This window comes from Lingula anatina, chromosome 1 (genome assembly GCF_051362555.1).
Source record: "Lingula anatina isolate TDL-2025a chromosome 1, LinAna3.0, whole genome shotgun sequence".
Lineage (NCBI taxonomy): Eukaryota > Metazoa > Brachiopoda > Lingulata > Lingulida > Lingulidae > Lingula > Lingula anatina.
The window spans coordinates 29,430,715-29,452,536 of NC_141767.1; the positions used below are offsets into that span (position 1 = coordinate 29,430,715).

General features: G+C 34.5%; 2 protein-coding genes across 4 annotated transcripts in view; one reads left to right on the forward strand and one right to left on the reverse strand.

Moving 5' to 3' along the window:
• The window catches only part of LOC106167376 (peroxisomal targeting signal 2 receptor), a 32,827-nt gene that overhangs the window by 1,072 nt on the left and 9,933 nt on the right, over positions 1 to 21,822 (forward strand). For 2 of the 3 annotated variants that reach the window (XR_015332960.1, XM_087005269.1), the window contains exons 1-7: positions 4 to 196; positions 11,003 to 11,175; positions 11,612 to 11,647; positions 13,184 to 13,261; positions 18,018 to 18,132; positions 18,768 to 18,877; positions 20,587 to 20,700. Coding sequence is in view for 2 of the 3 variants with exons in the window: in XM_087005269.1 (XP_086861395.1) it covers positions 94 to 196; positions 11,003 to 11,175; positions 11,612 to 11,647; positions 13,184 to 13,261; positions 18,018 to 18,132; positions 18,768 to 18,877; positions 20,587 to 20,700 (729 nt within the window). In the remaining variant the exon portion in view is untranslated. Of the gene's footprint in view, positions 1 to 3; positions 197 to 11,002; positions 11,176 to 11,611; positions 11,648 to 13,183; positions 13,262 to 18,017; positions 18,133 to 18,767; positions 18,878 to 20,586; positions 20,701 to 21,822 lie in introns of those variants that run through there. The other variant, XM_087005275.1, reaches the window with a different exon arrangement.
• Positions 9,511 to 10,738, reverse strand: LOC147764230 (uncharacterized). Its single transcript, XM_087005258.1, has one exon. The coding sequence runs from the start codon at positions 10,610 to 10,612 to the stop codon at positions 9,581 to 9,583; it is 1,032 nt and encodes a 343-aa protein (XP_086861384.1). The 5' UTR covers positions 10,613 to 10,738; the 3' UTR covers positions 9,511 to 9,580.

A 21,822-nucleotide genomic window follows, 5' to 3' on the forward strand; every position in this document is an offset into this window, starting at 1 on the left:
TCAACTTAAAAACGGCACTGCCTGGCATCCGTTAGACCCAACGAATGGATTATGTAGCAGTCTATCAGTATCTTTGCTCTTCGATGATATCTGATGGAATTCAGAACCACTGCTAGGCATGGTTATGGTGTGAAATTTTCTCCCTACTTTCCGCATAGACTGGCTATTTCTACGTCTCAACATTTTGGCATAGCTGGTAGGTCCACCCACGTAAGCTAAAATAATAATAATAATAATAATACATTTATTTTAAGTCTAAACTCCATATGAATATGTTCGTTAGACTTTACAAATATGTACATACACATAACAAATATACAACTGGTCAAAACACGCTGTGTACATAATCTCGCCTCCCTGGGGAGGATACAGCCCCGCTGCCGTGTGAGGCGCTGAGTGCTATCAAACTTACCATATCGTTCTCTGCCTGACCAGGACCCTGCTTCAACCCCAAAGTGCTGAGTGCCAAGCGGGGAGACAGCAGGTACCGTTTATAAAGGACTGGTATGTCCCCGGACGGGTTTTGAACCCCCGTCCTCCCGCTCCGGAGGCGGACATTCTAACCACAAGGCCATCCGGTCGGTTTAACATTACTGAAAACATAAATTGTATGAACCTACCAGCACCATGCAACATCCCATAAACATATTGTGGCAGTACCACAGCTCTGTCAATTCTGATTTAAATTTTTTTAACCTTAATAATTTTTTTCTTTCACAATAATTTTAACACTTACTGTTTATAAAACAAAAAAAAAATTGTAAGCATAGATTATGGTATTGCCATGGGCATGTAGAAGTTTTGTGAATATTTTGGTCTTCAATTTCGTAACCTTTAAATTTTTTTCCTTCATGGTAATTTTGGCATGCATTGTTTTAAATATTATAAAATATAAAAAATAAAATGATAAACATAGATTGTGGCAGCATGTAGCAATTTTGTGAAATCTGGTTTTAAATTTCTTTATCTTCAAAGTCTTTTTTTCAGGATAATTTCAACACATACTACTACTGTTCATATCATTGTTGTTCATATTTGTCAGTGAAGAAGTATATGCACAAAAGGTGCTGAACATCAATAATAATTATAATTTATTCAGTCTATATGTACAAAATATATCTCGGAAATGTGAATACTGACAGAGCTCTTAAAAGTGATACACGAGTAAAAATAAATAAAATATTAATGATAATAATAAAATCCTGAAGTTTGAGATATGAAAAATAAAACCTGCATGGATGTAGAATTTTAAAACATTTACTTTATAGGATTTAAATAATTTTAACTCTACTTCATTCAAGTATTCTGGTAGGATAGTAGTATTTGTGCATAAAACCATTCCTTCATTACAATAGAAGAACAAAACAAATACATACTTTTACACATAAGCAGTGATTAATGGATGCATTAGTTTGATTAAGTTGTCAATTCTATGAAACCATATCTTTTCTAGTATGAATACTTTTGTCTTCACCATGCTTTGGTGACAAAGTGTGCAAGTTAAAGAGCTTATTGCTGTAGTTCCTGGGGTATAAGGATACATGACTGTGTCTCTCAGGATTAGGTCTCCAGATTCAATCACACAGAGTTCCTTTTGTACAATGCTTATCTGATCAAATGATGGATGATCTACATCTGGGCATTGTCGTGGCACTTTCAGTTTGCCAAACTGCAAAAAACGTGGATGATAGCTCACTACCTGTTTGGCTATACCTTTGCTAAACAAGTTTTAATGCTCTACTGGCATATTACATGGTATGAAGTGTGCCATCCTCTTCTACCTGCATAAGTATATAGTGCAGAGACCCACAGGGCTGGCGTTCACATGTACCAGTAGCTCAGCTGGATATGATGGGTTGAAGTAATGTAGTACTTTTGCTTGGGTGAGTACACCTTTCAGTGCATCAAATGCTAATTGATGTCTTGGTGACCATTGCCAAGGAACATCTTTCTTGGTTAACTCCCAGAGATCGTGCATGATACTTGCATAAATGCAGCTAAAATGTGTGAGCCATAGTTATTAGCAATATTCTAAGACAGGAAAGTGGCATTCTCCCTTTTGACTGCGAATGGCAAAACATTCTTCTGTTGTTCTGTGTAAGCTGTCTTGATAATCTTAGCATTTCTTGTCCTCATTGTTCATGAGTAGCGTGTCAATTTTTCTGTGTGATTAACAGATTTCTTGTGGATGTCATGGTCTCTGTCAAGCAATTCTGACTTGTTGGATTTGCTTGAAATACTTAATTTTTTAAGGAAAAAATTTTGTATGTTTTACATTTTTCTTTGATTTCAATGTGAATATTTTATTTTAGAAGAAAACAAATGTCCAATTGCAACAACAACAACTGTCATTTCAAAGGATTGATTTTAACTTAGAACATGGGCATGCAGAGTCATTGGACTTCATCGACACAACTTGTGCTACCTGGCTGAAGTGATTGTTAATATTATTTGAACTTGGATTCACACAGGCGGCATAGTTAATGAAGCATGAACATGGCAACTCTTAATTACCCAATTTTTGTGGTTAACTTTTGGCTCTAGTCATGCTACACTAGTTGCAATTAATTGTACCACCAGCGTAGGCGCTGGCGGTACACATGGTTTTAGTCCCGACCCGTATGTTCCGCCGGCTCCTGCGGCTCCGCCGGCTCCTGCGGCTCCTGCGGCTCCGCCGCCAAGTCACCGTTACCGCTTCTCCTCCTAGACGGTAAGGGTCTCCATACCCATCTCTTGGATTTAGGTCACCTATAATCTCAACTCGTTCCACGTAAAATTTGGGCTTTGTCGGTATTGGGGTCTAGGTGTGGCGCTCATTGCAATGCACCCTTGTCCAAAAATGGCAAAATTAAATGCTAATTATCTCCCCTACGGAAGGAATTATGGGAAAATTTTCTACAGACAGCTTTCCAAAAGTCATATGTGTAGATTTCAAATATGCCCTTGGATTTGACCTTTGACCTTTATTTCAAGGTCAAACGGGCCAAAATTTTCAAAAAAACAAAATTTTTGCCGAAAAAAAAAATTTTTTGCGCTCTTATTCAGACACCACACAGACTTAACTAATAATATTAATGGAAAGTGTTACCCTTCGGGTCATCTTTCATCTCCGTGAATTTAGGGTCAATCGGTGCATTTTCACGGGAGTAGCGGCCATAAGATATCAAAACTGAAAACTGTCTCTAATTCGGGAACCGTTAATGCTAGACACCCATTCTTTTTTGCATTATGTAGAGCATGTAAAGCCCAACACTGGAGGTGGTCTCCATTTTTTTGTATTCCATACGGTTTTCGAGTTACGCTTTATCAAAAAGTACATATTGGTGGTGAAAGCAAAATGTGCAGGCTTGGCAAAGCAGACAACTTGTGGTCAAAAATGACATTATTTCATCAAATTTGAACATCTGGAACTTCAGAGCACCTCCCATTTCAATAATTTTGACCAAAATGACCTTTTCTTTATTTTAATTAATTTTTTTCTGTAGGAAATTTATGGCACACTATGGTAACTCCAATATTATACCATTTAGTCCCTTATATCTCCAAAACTGGCAGAGATAGGTCCATAGTTTCTATTGAACTTGAATAGGAAGTCATATACTGGCAATCTAAACGTGACCTTAAAATTGACCTTTGACCTACTTTTCACCATGAACTGAACTTTGCAAATTTTGCTTCCCTTTTATCTCCAAAACTGGCAGAGATAGGTCCATAGTTACTATTGAAGTTGAATAGGAAGTCATATACTGGCAATCTACATGTGACCTTAAAATTGACCTTTGACCTACTTTTCACCATGAACTGAACTTTGCATATTTTGCTTCCCCTTTATCTCCAAAACTGACAGAGATAGGTTCATAGTTACTATTGAACTTGAATAGGAAGTTATATACTGGCAATCTAAGTGTGACCTTGAAATTGACCTTTGACCTACTTTTCACCATGAACTGAACTTTGCAAATTTTGCTTCCCTTTTATCTCCAAAACTGGCAGAGATAGGTCCATAGTCTCTATTGAAGTTGAATAGGAAGTCATATACTGGCAATCTACATGTGACCTTAAAATTGACCTTTGATCTACTTTTCACCATGAACTGAACTTTGCATATTTTGCTTCCCCTTTATCTCCAAAACTGACAGAGATAGGTTCATAGTTACTATTGAACTTGAATAGGAAGTTATATACTGGCAATCTAAGTGTGACCTTGAAATTGACCTTTGACCTACTTATTATCATGAACTGAACTCTGCTAATTTCTTTCTCTTTTAACTCCAAACCTGGCAGAGATAGGCCCATAGTTACTATTGAAGTTGAATAGGAAGTCTGGCAATTTACTGTGACCTTGGAATTGACCTTTGACCTACCTTATGATGAACTTAACTTTGATTGTACCATTTTTTTAGTTATATATATATTTTTTGCATATTTTGAAAATTCTCTTCGATTGCATTTTTACAGCTTGTCAAGCACAAGACTAGTGGCTGTCTTCCTTTTTTTGTGTATGTGGGGGTCTATACGAATGTGCTTGCTCCAGCTGGTGGTACAATATTCGGAGGCGGTATCGCCTCTCTGATCCTCTAGTTTGATTAAGTCATCCAAAAATATCTTATGTTACTGTTCACCTGACATGTAGTCTAATCAAGTGAGTGCAAACTTGACATGTGTAAGATAAAAAATTTTAAGTAATCAGATTGAGACTAATCATTCCGTCTGAATGGCAGTCTTTTTTATCAAGTGTCAGAGCTGTTGACGATTATTGTTTTATGTACAGTCTGTCTGTCTGTCTGTCTGTCTGTGTCATCACATTTGCTGTCGCTGACCAACACATGATGTACGCCCCATAACTGCCAAACTGTTTTTTGTTTTACTTTAAATTTACTGAATTGAGCAGGTTGCTTTCAAAAATGGGCATGATCCATTCACATTTACGGGAATTAATCTGGTTATTTGCAAAATTTTGGAGATGTTTGTCCATTAACTTCCAAATTTTTGGCTTTGTTTGGTAAAGAGGCAGGTTGGTTTCAAAAATCGGCATGATTGGCTTACATTTACAGTAATTATTCTGTTTTTTTTTTTGTTTTTGTTTTTTTCAATATTTTATTTTTCACACATTAACATTTTCAGTGGCTTTTATAGCCCATGAAACTGACTTACTTTTTTAAAGTGATAACTCTTCGTATGAGATCTATATTTCACAACAAATACATTGTAAACAACTCATAGAAATATAATATATTCTATTTTACCACAAAAACGATAGTAATAGCAATAAATCTGAAATATGTGCTTGCCGTCTGACCACATGACCTCCATAGATGGCTATACTCTGTAATAATCTCTTAAGAGATAATTACAAAAAAACTTTTTAGAAAAAAAACAGGGACTAACTTTGTATGTAGAAATGGATTCATTAACCATTGTTAAGTATGGGAAAATTGCTGTTTACCTCAGGAAAATTCATTTTTGGCCAAAATAGACAGTTGTTATCCCTTTAATCTCCATGTTACTTGTAGTACATAATGTAAGAGGGTAAGAGTTATAATGCTGTTGTAAAGCATTATGTAATAGTGCATCAAAATTGGCCAAAACATTATTTGGTGCACTCTTTTCTGCATCTGAATGTCTGAACATTTTTAGAAATAAAATTAAGTTGGTTATTGTGTTTTATGTAATAAGTGCTGAAAATGAAAATAGTACATTTCAGTACTTGTGTACATATTGGCATTTTCAAGATTTGAATTTGAATTTCCTTGGGACTGAAGACCTTTACTAGTCACATTTTCTAGATGTCTGTATTACTGCAGTGCTGAATTTTACATTGATGGTGATTATAAGCTGTTAAGCATTGTGTAACATTGCATCAAAATTGAAAAAAAAATCTGTGTACTGTGAAATGCTCTTTAAGGAAAACTTTGTTAAATTCAAATTATTGTTTTTCTTTTTATCAAGAGCTTGTAAAATATGTGGGTATTACCTCCAATATTTCTGTGACTGTCAGTCACTATCATCAGGGAGTAAATGAAATGAAATGAAATGAAATAGTTTATTCTCATTTACTGTACATTTACAGTTTAGAGAGCATATATATATATACATCAACCTGAAGGCTTGACCCCCTTATTCACAATACTAATGAATTTGTACAAATTATTCAGTTTTTTCTTATTTTTCGTTGAAAATATTTCATACATTTTAATTACATTCGGTCTAATACATGCTTTTTTTGGAATATATAAGTTTCGACTTTCTGCAAAAAAGGTACATCTACAGACATAATGAAATTCATCCCCTATTTCATTTTTACACAAGTTGCATAATCTCAAATTTCTAGGTATTTTTTTCCATCTGCCCGTTTCAATTGGTAATCTATGATTTGTTGTTCTGAATCTAGCTATTGTAATTATTTTGTGTGTACATAAAGTAGAAAGTATATAATTCCTGCATTTAAACTCTGAGTTTGTAAAAATACTATAGCTTAACCCTTTACTAGAGTTGTTACAATCTGAATTCCATTCTTGTATATACTGATCCTGCAATTTCTGTTTAACACAATTTATAAGCCATTCCTTGTTACAGACATCCTGTGTGCTAAATATATTACTTAAACCACAGTTATCCAGAATGGATTTCAGATTTCCCATCCACTTACATTCACATCCCTGCATAAATTTATTATAAACGAGTTTATACAATATATATGAAAATTTACTTTGTTTACCTGTGAGCAAGTTTATCCAGAATGATACAATTCTTCCTTTTATAATAATACTTAATGGCATTCTACCTAATTCCCCATATATCATTATCTTGGGAGTGCTGGTTTTTAGATTTAATAGATATCTACAAAATTTCAAGTGCACCTGTTCTATGATTTCTAAATTACCAAATCCCCATACTTCACACCCATATAATAAAATCGGAACAATAATCTTATCAAAGAGATATAGCTGATCAACAATGCTTAGATTTAGATGCCTTGCTTTCTTTAATATCCCATACATAGCTTTAGTTGCTTTCTTTGCTGAATACCTTTTTGTTTCTGAAAATGATCCCGTTTTAGAGAAATAAACTCCTAAGTACTTGAAACAATTAACTATTTCTACATTTTGGTTATTAAAAGTAAATTTTATATTCTTTTGGGTGCGGCCCTTAGAAACTATCATGATTTTTGTCTTTTCTACATTTACTTCTAACTTCCATATTTGACAGTAGGTGGAGTAGCAATTAAGTTGATATTGTAGGTTTTCTTTTGAATCTGCTAGGAGAACCGTATCATCTGCATATAATATGATCATTATTTGCATTAATATGTGTAGTTCATGTTCTAGTTCATCTGTTACATGTGTTAAGCCTGTGACATCTTTTTGGATTAGAAATTCTTCAAGATCATTTAGAAATACTGAGAATAAGAAGGGTGATAGGTTTTCGCCCTGTCGTACTCCTGTTTTGCATGGGAAATATTCCGATAATATACCATTTAAAGATATTCTAGATTTACAGCCATTATACATGTTTACAATAACGTTCAGACATTTTCCATTTACATTGTGGTTCATTAGCTTCCCCCATAACCCTGCCCTCCATATTTTATCAAAAGCTGCTTTTAGATCTATGAAAGCACAATATAATTTCTTTTTTGATGCAACTGAAAGGTCTATAAGTGTATTTAATGTAAATATGTGATCAATGGTAGAATAGTTGGCTCGGAAGCCAGCTTGGTTTTCCTGTAACAGCATAACGTTGTCAGAGTAATCAGTTAGTCTTTTACATAATATAGAAGTGAATACTTTACCCAGACAACTGAGTAAAGTAATTGGCCTATAGTTCTTTGGGTCATTTATGTTTCCCTTTTGCTTATAGATTGGGATTATAGTGCCTATTAACCATGCTTCTGGTAAAATACCAGTATCTAATACCAAATTAAATAATTTTTTATAGATTGGCATCATAGTGCTGGCAGAAGAGATAATATACTCATTCAATATCTTGTCAGCACCAGCACTTTTATTTTTCTTTAATTTTTTTATTGTGTTTTGGATTTCAGTTTCAGTAATTGGTTCATTAAGCATTTCATTATTTATCTGGTTATGGTTATAATTCGGTGGGTTATTTCCATCTACACTACTGTTTACTTCCTTGAAATAATTGTAAAACTCGTCTATGTTTTTTATTTCCAGTCTTTGTTCAGATTTTTTGTTTAATATTTTCCAATATTCCTTTGGACTTGCATACCTGAGTTTCCTTATTTTGTTCATAATAGTTATTCTATGCTTTTTAATTCTATTATCTAGTGTGGTCTTGTAGCACTTTTCTGCTTTTCTAAGTTCACTTTTGAAAATATTTGAATTTCATTTTTGTTACTAATTCTATACTTGTATGTCCCTAGCGCTAATTTAGCTGAGTTAAGCAAAATTTCAGCAATTTTTTCTGTGATAAAGTCTATTTTCTCCTTACAGACATCATTTATGTTAAGATTACCAATGTATTGCAAAATTTTGTCACTTTCTTGTTTATCAATATTATCACAAAATAGGGTTGATCTGGTGTTGTCCCATGCTTTGATTTTTTCAATAAAAAGGTCTGTTGTTTTCTTAACTTTATCTGTTTGTTGTTTGTGCTGACCGCTTTTGAGTGAACAAGACAATGGTAAATGTATATCAGAGAAAAGTTTAGAAAAATCTAATATTTCAAAGTCAACTACACCCCTTATAAATTCTGGTGTTCCTATGCAATAATCTACAACACTTGACCTAATTGTAGTAAACTTGCCTTTCTCTAGTCTACCATTTAGCACAAAAAGATTATTTGATTTACATAGATTTAGTAAGTGATATCCGTAATTATTTTTCTTGGCATCATTTGACTGCCTTTTTCTAGGAATGTTCAGTTCATCAAGTTTAGCAATATCATTTAATCTGTCAATGTCTGGGTCACCTGTATTAAGTTCATGACTAGTTACTTCATCTGTGGCCCAGAAATCATCATTTGTTCCTATTCGAGCATTAAAATCTCCTATTAAACAAATTTTATCGTATGTAGAGCTTATGACAAGATATTCTCTTTCAATTTCATTAAATGCATCTGGTGAGCTGTAATTAGACTTCTCAGGGGGTATATAAGCAACACCTAGAATACAGTCATCATTAAAGTCTAAACATGATCCATCAATTTTGAACCATTGAATGTATTCTGAGTCAGTTTCAAGTGGTTCTATAAAACTAGCTAATTGATTTTTACACCCAAGAACTATTCCACCTGAACGATAATTTGAAAATGCTTTTCTATGTTTAGCAAAGAATGTAAAGTTTGGCAAATCAATATTGTCTTGTTCATCAATTTTTGATTCTGTAAAACATACTATGTCATATTTTTCAATTAGTTCTCTAAAGTCTGGGTATTGCAATCTCCTGCTTAGCCCACATACATTTAAATAAAAAAGTTTAAGATCCTCTGTTATGTCATAGTCTAGATTTGTGCTGTTACTAGTGCTGTTACCTTCTCTTTGGGGGTCATTAGGATATAACATATTTATTCTCAGATTATCAAGTTCATATTGGATATTGGTGCCTTCATGGTTGTCCTATGTTCCATGTACCGATCCCGGTGTGGAGCGTGGGGTTTCCTGGGTTCGTTTCGCCGGTTGTTCAGAGTCGGGCACAAATAGCACGTTGTTGATATACAGTTTATCATAAACCATTACCGCTTTCTTTTGTTGTCTCTTTGCTGACTTATAAAAGGGATAGAGCATCTTTCTTTTCTCGTTAATTTCATGGGGGTATTGTTCATTTATCCCATATTTATTGTTTTCTATACCTTTGAGTGACACCGCTCTTCTCTTAATGTTGTCTCTTACTTTAGAGTTGGCAAATTTAGCTATAATTGGTCGTGGTTTACCTGGTGTCTTTTTCCCCATTCTGTGTACTCTATGGAAAGCTGGCATGTGTTCCACCTTCATTTTATTTTCCAGAAAATCGACCAGTATGGTTTCTGTGTCTTCCTCGTCTGTTTCCTCAATCCCCGTGAAAATAAGGTTATCGCGCATGCTTCGGGCCTGTAGGTCTACTTGTTTTTCCTTCAGGGTTACAATTTCGTTTTTCAAGTGTGTAAGGTTATCTTGTACTGCGTCGATAACTTTCGTAGTTTTTGCCTCGTCCCTTTCAAGCATTTTCATATTTTTCTGCATCTCTTTCAGTTCAATTCGGTTGGTTTCTGATATTATGTTCAAAGCACTGAGTCCATCTTCAATTTCCCCGACCTTATCTTTCATACCTTTCATCTCGTTTTTCATGGTCTCCATCGCATTCTCCATGTAAATCAGCCGGCGGTCTATTACGTCTAGCTTTTCCAGTCGTGCGTTTACCTCGTCAACCTTTCTAGTAAGATTTCCAATCAATCCATACAAGTCTCCTGGTTGGGGCACTGGTGAAATATATCCCGGGAATTGTCCCTGGGGAGAAAACTGCAAAAACCCTTGTGGCTGCGGTGCTTGGCTCATTGTTGAGCTCACACGTGGTATTGGCGTCGAGTGATTCGTTGTCACCTGTATCTTGTTGACGCTTTCTCCACTGATATTCTTTTCTTTGTTTTTCCTTTTGTTGTTTTTCTTTACCATGGTATGCGGGCGTAACTATAATTTTCATCATACCTCATGCTACTAAGCTGTCAAGGTAGAGTCCTTTCAATAAAGAAGAAAATGTAGAGGACCTCGTTCATGAGCCTCTCCCACGACCGGAACCGGAACTTTAATTCTAGGGTCATTTCACCTGGAATGAAAATCCAGGTCAATTGCCCCTAATCACTGGCCTTGTGTTGCAACTGTTACTTCCTCCCCCCGGGCACAATTTGGTGAACCAGCTTGACTGGATTATTTTTCTTTCTTGTTGTCCGTACATTTGACAGCTTTACTGCCTTGTTTTTCTGCTTATTATTATTTTTATTTCATGAAGGATAAAGGGTCTTTTATAATAAGTTGAATCAAATGCAGTGTTGATTACTTCTTCAGGTTGTGGTACTTTGTTCCTGGTTGATTTTCTTCCCAGTGGTCCACAGCTTCTGAGAACCTATGACTGGAATGATGGACTCTTTGACGTGACATGGGCAGAGAATAATGAAAACATTGCTGTAACAGCTTCAGGAGATGGTGGAATACAAATCTGGGATGTTGCACAGCAAAGAGTGAGTTAAATAATTTTAAAAATTGCTCACAGCAAACAATTTAAAGTCTGTTACACAGAAACGTAAGTAAATACCAAACATTAAAATATGAATGCGTGAACAGTGTAGTTAAGTACATGGATTGCTTCTTGTTAAAATTATCTGAGGACAATTAAAAGTTTTAAATTTTACTTAGTGGTTGTGTGTGTGTGTAGACATTTATGGGAAGTGCAGTCCTCTGAGTGATTTGATTGAAAAGCTTTTCAGACCTATTTGCCTTCCAGGCAAGTGCCTCAAAAAGTTTTATGTCAAGCCCTGGTCAATACAAGCATTTCTGCCAGTTTTGTTAAACAGTATAGGAGAGGGGATACACACAACAAATTTTCTGTTCCATTTCATTTTTTTTTCTGTTTAGTTTCTTTACAAGTTTTAAAACTGTTTTTAATTTCCATTACAGGGTCCAATTATGGATTACAAAGAACACACCCAAGAGGTAATAACATAGTTCAAACAATATCAGTGAAGAGCTGCACTGTCATGCTATCGTTTTCAGCAGAGAACCGGTGTGAGATAGCGATCGGTAGTGTTACTGAGGTGCACAATAGCTCCCTCAATAGGGATTTCAATAACAGAACAAGAGAAGCAAAGAGCTGCAGTAAAGATTGCCATTATTGCTTTCTTGGTTCACTTTTTTGATTGCCAGACTATCCTCCATGAATGAAGTCCCTTGAACAAATATGAAAAACTGCTTTCTCATCTTGCTCGAATGGCTTTATGATCTCACCTTGATGATCTCACTGGGATCGCTCTTGATCTCCCACTGATGATCTTCCGCTAACAAGGTGCCTTGAACAAATATGTAAATTGCCTTCTAGGTGAAGATAATCTGGTCGAGGTAGATGCTAATGGCCGGCTGTCTCTCCCTTCATTCCCTTTCTGAATGCCAGGATCCTTTTTGAGAAACGACACTAGTTTCTGGCTGCCAGAATGGCTTCTGAAGAATGACACTGCTGATTATGGTGCTGTTTTGCATCCTTAGCCTACAGTACTGATTGTTATCAAGCACCTTGAGCCATACACATGGTGATGAGGTGAAAGTATGTGTGTCCCTTGGGTCGCGATTACCGACACTCACTTTTTATACAATATGGTAACTGACACAGAGATCGTCAAGAAAAGATAACATAGGGCTTAGCGACAAACAGACAATTCCTTGTCAAAAATGATAGAATTTAATAAATTTGAACATATGGAATTTCTGAATACCTCTTATTTCATGAATTTTCGGCCAAAACAATCTTTTCCTTATTTTAATTAATTCATGGCCCATTACCATAATATGTGTACAGTTTAATTGAAAAAAAAAGAATGCAATATGTCAGCACAGTTACTGATTTTGATATTTTTTCAGGGGGTCAATTATTTTGCCAGTACATGCAGTTATACTAGTATACTTTTACATTTTTGGGAGGAGGGGGTGGGCTTAAACTATAATACAAATATATGGCAAAAGGTATTAGTTGAAACATGCCTATTATGGTGACTTTTGACAAACTGATCCTTTATTCTTTTTAATGGAAGTAAAATGCCATACCTTTCAAAATACAAAGTCAGATCAGAACTAGCTTATTAGTATAATCTTATCATGTCTGTCATCAGTGCATAAGGTAGGATCAGATTATAAGTATTTTAATTATCAACTTTCAAGATCACATGAGGGTTATTAAGTGTTTGAAATGCTACATGAAAATTTTACATGACACAAACATGTAGAAGTCTTTTAGTAATAAGTTTTTCTTTTATTTAACAAGTTGATATTGTTTGTTTCAATATTGTTATAAGAATGTATTTTACTCCAAAGCCCCCCTCCCTTCCCACTGCCGTCACATAGCTTTTCAGGATTATCATTTTCCCATGAGTTTTTAGAACTGTCACCCATGCAAACCTTTTACTTGCATGTACAGTGTATATGTTAAGCCTCTCACCACCCTAAGTCAGGGTGTACATGTATTGTACTTTTTTTTTCTAGGTTCACAGTGTTGACTGGAGCCAGACTAGATCAGAGCACCTGGTGCTGAGTGCATCCTGGGACAAAACAATCAAACTGGTGAGAACCTTGGTCTATGTACATGTTGAAAACTGATTATTGTATCACTAGTCTGGTGCTGGCAGAGCACATGGTTTTAGTCCCGACCGGTATTGTCTGCCGGCTCTGCTGCCACGTCACTGTTACCGCTTCTCCTTCAAGACTACAACAGCCCATGTATCCATCTCTTGTATGTAGGTCACAAATAATCTCAACTTGATCCATGGGAAATGTGGGCTTTGTCGATGCTCGGGTCTAGGTGTGGCCATTATAGCAATTCACCCTTGGCCAATAGTTGCAAAGTTAAATGTTAAATATCTCCCAAACAGAAGGAACTATGAGAAAATTTTCATTGGTGGCTGATCGAAAGTAATATGTGGAGATTTCAAATATGCCCTTGGATTTGACCTCTGACCTTCATTTCAAGGTTAAACATGCCAAATTTTCTAAAAATCTGAATTTTTTGCAAAAAATAAATTATTTGTGCTGGATTTCAGAAAGTACACAGACCTAAGCTTTTGTATTTTACTAAGGAATTACAATAAGGGACTTCTTTCATCTTCAGGAGTTTGGGGTCAATCAGTGGACTTTCACGAGAGAAGCAGCAACAAGTCGTAAGAGTAAAAACTCTCACTAATTCTGAGATACACCTATAGTTACTATTGAACTTGAATAGGAATTAGGAATCAATATTCAATATGAAGTTGGCCCTACCTAATACCAAGCTATAGATTTAAAAATTAATTGCCTTCCATGTACTTCTCAACTTTCTCAAAGCTCTCTATAGTTAATAAGTTTTTAATTGAGCCAACCATGGGGTCAGAACAGCAGGCAACATATAACAGTTTCCTTGGTCAGAAAAAGGTAATCCTAGAATCTGCACATGCATAGGAATGGAAGCAAACACAGGTAGCCATGTGCTCATTGGCCAAAAGTACATAGGTCAAATCAGAATAAACATAGGTCATATGATAAAAAGAAAAAATAGCTTACATTCGTGCATAGGGCACACATGGTCATGATATCCTCATTTAATACAAACAATCCGTGTGACTTTATGAATTTCAGTTTTTGTTAGCCGATGTTTACAGATGATTCTTTTCAATGTATTATGTTTTTGTTTTTTCCAACATATATTATACCCTCTACCAGGGCCACAGATTGATTTTTCACTAGATATTTTAATATTTCACTAGATATCTTAAAAGAGATAAGTCTCTTGTTAAATAGATGGCTAATCTCTATACTACGCCTCAGCAAAAATGTCCACAATTATAACTACAGCCCTTGTGAGGGTACATATATTATACCATATGCAATACAGAAAACACATTTCAAGGAAAACCAAGAGGCTTATTGACTTAAAACTTACAGGTGTCATCAATATTACTAACATACAGGTTGACTTCAAAAATCAGGTTGATTGGACTTTTTTTTATGTACAGGCACAGAGGACACACCATGCACTTTCAGTAATATCACAGTGCAAAGTGCAAAACTGTTTTACCTTTTGTCTGTAAACTTTTAAGGAACTGATGAATATCCATAAGATACAGCTTGATCAGGCCTAAACGTTATGCTGGTTTTTTTGCTTTTTTCAGCTTATGTGCATTACTGAAAACACATAAAGTGGAAAATGGGTTGACATTTTATCTTCAAAGTTACAGGAGTGATCAGTATTACTAAAATACAGTTTAAGTTTGAAAACCAGCCTGATTGGGCTATTTTTTGTGAAATTATGCAGTTTTTTCAAACGTTCATTTTTCACATTTTGGCATTTTCAAGCTGTGATTTCTATGGGCCTAAATGCCTTTTAAGTCACATTTTCCAAATACCTACATTACCTGCCGTGCATAAATAAAGATTGGTGGTGATTATGCTGTTAAGCATTATGTAATATTGCATTAAAAGTGTAGAAAACCCTATTTTGGTTCTTTTGCCATATTGAGCATAAAAGGAAAACAATCTAATGTTACTTATGATTCCCAAACTTACTGAAAAGCTTTATAGGACATAAATGTAGCTTGAGTTGGAAAACCAGTCTGCTTTCTTTTTCTGGAAGTTATGCAGTTCCTTGTGAATTTTTTATTTTTCAGATATTGGCATTTTCAATGTGGAACTAAGAGCTCCCACAGACATGAAGTGGAATTTAAGTTTCATTTTTTGAATGTCCATGTTAAGTATAGTAAATGATAAAAAATGGCTATGATAATGCTGTTAATCATTATGAAATATTGCATCAAAATTGACAAAAACTCTACTTTGTGCAATACCACCACAATTGCTATGAAAGGAAAATTGTGTTACTTATTATTCTGAAAATAAAAAGTATATTTCTTAGCATTGACATACAGCTCAAATCAGAAAACCAGTTTTACTGGATTTTTTTTTCTTGAATTTGCAATTTTTTGTGAAATTTTCATTTTTCATTCTGGCATTTTCAAAGCCCGAAGTCTATGCTAGTTACATACTCTTAATATCTGTGTTACCACTTGTGCATAATTTGAATTTGGTGTAGATTTTTATGTAAAGTATTATGTAGTATTGCATGAAAATTGACAAAATAACCCATAACCTGTTGAGGATGACGAACTCAAGGAATCAAGAAGATGAAATAGCAGACCAACAAATTAACTAGAATGCCATTTATTTCAGAAACCAGAAGAACAAGGCATGCTGGGACATATCAATCTAAAATCAATATGATAACATACCTAACACATTGTTATAACAATCCCAACATTATGCAATACTGATAACGCATTTTAGTTAAAAAAAAAAACAATAGGCTTATTGTATTGAAACTCACAGGGGTGATTGTTCTTTCTAAAATATAGGTTTAGTTCAAAAATGTGCTTGATCAGACCATTTTTCAAAAGTTCTGCTTTTTTTTCAGTGTATATACAATACAGATAACACTGAGTGGAAAACCGGTTGTCCTTTTTCTTCAAGTTTATAAGAGTTACCAATATTACTAAGATACAGGTCAAGTCTGAAAAGCAGCCTGATCGGGCCATATTTCGTAAAAGTTTTTTTTCAGAAGTTCATTTTTCACATTTAAGCATTTTGAAGGTGTGACTTTAAACTTCCATAGGTCTGAAGACCTTTGTTAGTCACATTTTTAAATATGTATGTTACCTGCAGTACATAATTAGAGATTGGTAGTGATTGTGTTGTTAAGCAATATGTAATATTGCATGAAAATTGAAGAAAAACCTATTTTGGGCACTGTCAACATATTGACCATTTAAAGAACCCCGTGTCCTCTATATATTTTTAACAAAGTAACATAGGGCTGAAATATGGGCTGAGTTTGAAAACCAGCATGAATTGGTGTCCTTTTCTAGAAGTTATGCAGTTTTTGGTGAAATGTTATGCCATTTTCAAGATATGTCTTTGAGCTTTCATGGGCTTGAATACTTTTGTTAGTCAAATTTTCTGAATATCCATGATACTTTCATCTTTTTAAAAATTGGAGGTGTTATGCTGTTTTATGTAATAATGCGTCAAATTTGATGAAAACTTTTTTTGGGTGCTGCCACCATATTGACCATTTAAGGAAAAGCATGTCACTAATTAATTTCAGACTTACAGAAAAAAAAGAGAGGACTTAGAATACAGGTTTAGTTCAAAAACCAACTATATTGATTTCTTTTTCTGAAAGATTGAAGAAGTCTCTATTTGTAATGGTGCTTTTGAACATCAAAATGGAGATGTTCGTTACGGCAATTTGAAGTTGATAAGGTAAGTTCAACTGGGTTATGGGAAAGCAGTCCTTATTGAAATGCAATTACATGTATCTGTAACTATAGAGAGAAATAGATAGGTTGACTACTCTAATTATTCATAAATTGGCTCAGTATGAACTGTAGTGCCCTCCTGGTTTTTGTATGTGCAGTGCTTCAAATTGTGCTTCTTCGTCAAGCTTACTCAACACCTGTGCTGTGGAAATGCACATGCATCTGTCCAGTGTTAGGAAATCAGTTTCTTTTTGGTAACACCTTTAGTACTTTTACTCTTTCTTCAGCATACTCCATCCACCATTATACAAAAAAATTGAAACCATGTCATATTTTGCTTTGAAACTTAGACGACTGACTGAGGTATAATATACAGATCAATTTCAAAAATTGCCTTTGTTTATTTCTGTTGGAGGTGTGCTTTTTTCGAATATAGCAGGTTTTCCTCACATTCAATTCTTAGGCATGTTAACAGGCTCAGTACTGAACTAATTCCATATTTAAAAGTGTTCTCCACATCTTAACAATTATATTACTTTGTTATTGTGTAATAAAAGTGTTAAAATTGGAAATAAATAAATGTACATATTAACCTATTTTGTGCATCATTGTTTTCTGCTTTTCATCTGTACATTTGACAGCTTTGCTGCTTTATCTTGAAGTTGTACTGCTTTTTTTTTTTCAGCATTTATAGCACCATATACAATTCAGATAAAACCTCAAGTGGAAAACCATTACACCTATTTTTCCTTTAGATTCACACCGGATTCTTTTTTTGCATTTTTTGGTGAAATTTTCATTTGCTGTTGTGGTCATCTTGAAATACATTTAAGAAAGTGTCACTTACTTTATCTCATTATTTTGCCACATTTTTAGTCTCTTTGTAACATCTGTGGCATCACTTTCTGTGACAATAATTGATGACAACATAATAATAATGGTAAATTAGCAAAAAATAAACAAAAATAATCAAAATAAATTTAAAAAGAAAAAGAAACATTTACAACGCCTCGTAATATTTTATTTTTAATTGCCAGTGGGACATCTTCCAAGGTCAAAGATACTCTCTTGCCACATTTTGTGGTCATGAACAGCGGGTGTACAGTGCAATTTGGTCACCACATATTCCAGGTTGTTTTGCATCTGTGTCAGGTATTTCTTGATTTTTAGAACCATTAACCTATAAATCTGTAATGGTCTTGCATAATCATAAGGAAGGTAACAGACATGCTGAAACTGTTGGTCCGATCCGTCATGACCGGGAAAATTTGTCTGGACTGGTAAAAAATTGGACTTGGTTGGTCCAAAGGACAGACAAGAGTTTTAAGAGCAGCAATTTTGAATTTACAGTCATCATTCGACATACTTCACTAATAAAATTATATAAAACCCAAAGCGTTTTTTCTCTTTCATTGCAAATCTATCACATTTACAAACAAAGGAAGCTACCCTAATCGTACCGGTAGTATCTGTCTCAAACAAATAGGGTGATTTTAGGTCCGACGAAAACCCATTTGGTTCGGCAAATTTTTCATTATTGCCGGTCCAAATGTCCGGCCATTCTGAAAAGTTTTCAGCATGTCTGAGGTAACATGCAGCATAGGTAAAAGATTATATGTTTAGATGTACTCTATTAATAAATATTGCACACTTGTGTATTAGCTGCACCCATATTGTTTTTCAGGCTTGAAACTGACAAATAGACTTTGCTATTATGTACAAGCCTTAAGTTTGCTTTTCAGTTGTGAAACATAATTTAAACATTACTTCAATAATTGTTTATCTAGGGGACTGCACAATACGTGTATGGGACACACGGAAGTCGTACATGGCACAACTTGTGATACCTGCACTTAAATCAGAGGTTTTATCATGCGACTGGTGCAAGTATGATCAGGTGAGTGTATTGGATTACGGCTGTGGTAATGTACCATGAATTTTGAACAACTCCTTAATTTCGAACTTAAAATAGGCTGTCTGGAGTTTGTATGGACCTTGAATTTCTACCAGTAATCAACTTTGCATGATCTTGATTTTCGTGAATTTCATACAGCTTAAAAGTTGGCCATCAGGGTATTTTTGGGCTCATAATAATCTAACAGTCGGCATACCTTTGCCTGATTACTATGTGTGTGCCCCAAGGTGCAAGATAACAATTGGTTCAGTCAGACATGGCAAAAACTCTGGGGCTAAACTGGACAAAAAACCTACTGGTCCTACCAAACTTTTGCTGTTCCTACTGAATTTTTTAATCAACATTTTCTCTATATATTTCACAGATGTAATGGGGTAAAGTGGCCTTAAAATCATGTTTTTGAGTTTTTAGTGAGTTTATATTTATCAAACAGGTATCAAAATTAGATGTAATAACATTTTTCGAGTTTGCATGGAAAAATGTATTTTGATAAGTTTTTTCAACCGGCATGCATGCCAGTCAGGATGCCAACTAAGCCATGCCTCTGTTGGTAAGGGTCGTTGCCATTAGTGGGTGGAGCAAAGTTAGAGTTAGAAGTGGATTATGTGTTAGGTAACAGGTCATAAGTCTTACATCAGCTAAGCAGTGAATAAGTCTACTCAGTAGTATATGCCATGGGCAACAGCGGGTGGTCAGTCTGTAATTGTCCCTTAGGTAATCATTAGCTAAGTTCAGAGCTATTAAGTCATTTGCCTATTTAAGTTTCATGTGGCCATTAAATGAGATTACAAAATACACACATGTTGAGATTTCCCTATAAACTTCCATTAGTTTAGTTCTCTGCCAGATACAGTTTGTGAAAGTCTAAATTAAGGAATCAGTGAAAATTATGCAGGTAAAGTTGTTTAATATTGCAAATAAGTTTACAGAAGAAAAAACTATTTTGTGTAATGCCAACATTAATGCTATAGATGAATAACAGTGCTTTATTATCCTCAAACTCAGTGGGGTTATTCATATCATGTTAATAAACCTGGATTAAAAGCTTGAATTATAGCAACTTTATTGGAATATTTTTTTTTCTTTTTAACTTTTTTTATTTTTCAAACACTGGCATTTTCAACTGTGACTTAACTCCCATCCACCTAAAGCTCTGTACATTTCCTGTATTTCCATTATGTAACGTTATTTGTGCACTGTCATAATTTTTCACATATTGGGATTTTCATTATGTGAATTTGAACTTTCATGGTCCTGAAACTGTAATCTTATTGACCATTTTACCTGTTGCGCACGATTAAAATTTAGTGTTAATTGACTGTGCTGTTATAAGAATTATTCATTATTGCATCAAAATTGACAGTGACCTATATTCTGCATCTTTATTTTCTGCTTTTCGTCTGTACATTTGCTGCCTTGTTGAAACATTGCTTTTATCAATTTTGTCATTTATATTTCTGGCCATTTGGCAACTTTGCGGCCTTGTTGTGTTTTATTTCTTCTGCTTATTAATAATAACTTATCAACAAATTGATTTTTCTTAGCAGACCACTTTCATTAACATGTACCAGTATATATATATATATATATATATATATATATATATATATATATATATATATATATATATATATATATATATGGTAGTGATATCAGGCTCCTTTATAAAAAGTCTGACTTTATTCTTTTAGTACCTCCTTATCACTGGTTCTGTAGACTGTGGTATACGAGGCTGGGATCTCAGAAAGCCTAGATCACCAGTATTTGATCTCAGGGGGCACAACTATGCCATTAGAAGACTCAAGGTGAGATCAGAATCACATCCCAATAAAATATTATCAGCGCCATTACATGATATTGTGTTTCACACTGTCCTAATAGCATACAGCAGGTATTGTTGCCAAAATTATAAAAATATCTGTTAGTACATATGCCATTTAAAGAAAATAATTTTTGTTTTAAAAAAACCCTTGTCACAGATTGTTGAAAATATTTTTTATTTTCAGCAACAGGACTCATTGACAAATTTAAATATAGAAAAGTGTTCCTTTTTTCCCCACTTAATTGGACTTTTTCTTTTGTTTTTAATTAATTTCTCATCCACGTTATCACCTATATCTACTTTATTTATTCTGTGTCTGTATCCAATTTTTAACAGAAAATATACATTGCAGTGAAAGAACCATGCACTTTCGACATGTTTATGTTGTTTTAATTTGTTCAGGAAAGTTAAATTTTTTAGTTCCTTCTTTTTCCTCATGATTGCTCTCTTGACTTTTGTATTTTTAAGTTTAATGATCATTGGTCTTATTGATCCTTGTTTACCAAGAATGTGGTGTATTTCCTGGATGTCATTAGGCTCAATATTCATTTTGCCTCCTTTTTTTGAAATGTCATTGAAAATCTCTCTCAGATTTTCCCCCTCTTTTTCTGCCATGTTTAACACGCTTATATTCATTTTCCTTGAATACTGCTCATTATGGTTGCTAGTGTGCATGGTTTCTTTACATTTTGTTTTAACGTTTCATTCAATTTTTTAATTTCTTGGTCTTTTTTTCTCATGACTTCTTTGAGCTGTTCATTTCCATCTCGAGGCTGTTCACCTGATATTGCAATTTTGCAGTGCGGGTCTCTGATTCTATCTTTAAGGAATCCAATTTTTGTTGGAATTTTTCATCTATTTCAGATGCCATGTTATTAAGACGTCTCTCAACCACCCTTGTTACAGTTACTTCCAAATCTTCTTTTTTGATAGTTTCTTTTATTTCATTTTTTAGTTCCGACAGCTCGTGCATCAGTAATTAATTGTAGTTATTCTGCACTGGAATTTGTCACTTCTGAATGTGGTCTTTAAGAGGCTGAAGCTGTTGTATGTGAATTGTTTGGTTTTGTGCTGGTGGTGAGGACCTAGACTTAGTCCTATCACC

What these genes read in the sequence shown, in the direction of transcription:
- LOC147764230 (XM_087005258.1), bottom strand. Translation starts at nt 10,612, where the DNA reads ATGGTAAAGAAAAACAACAAAAGGAAAAACAAAGAAAAGAATATCAGT.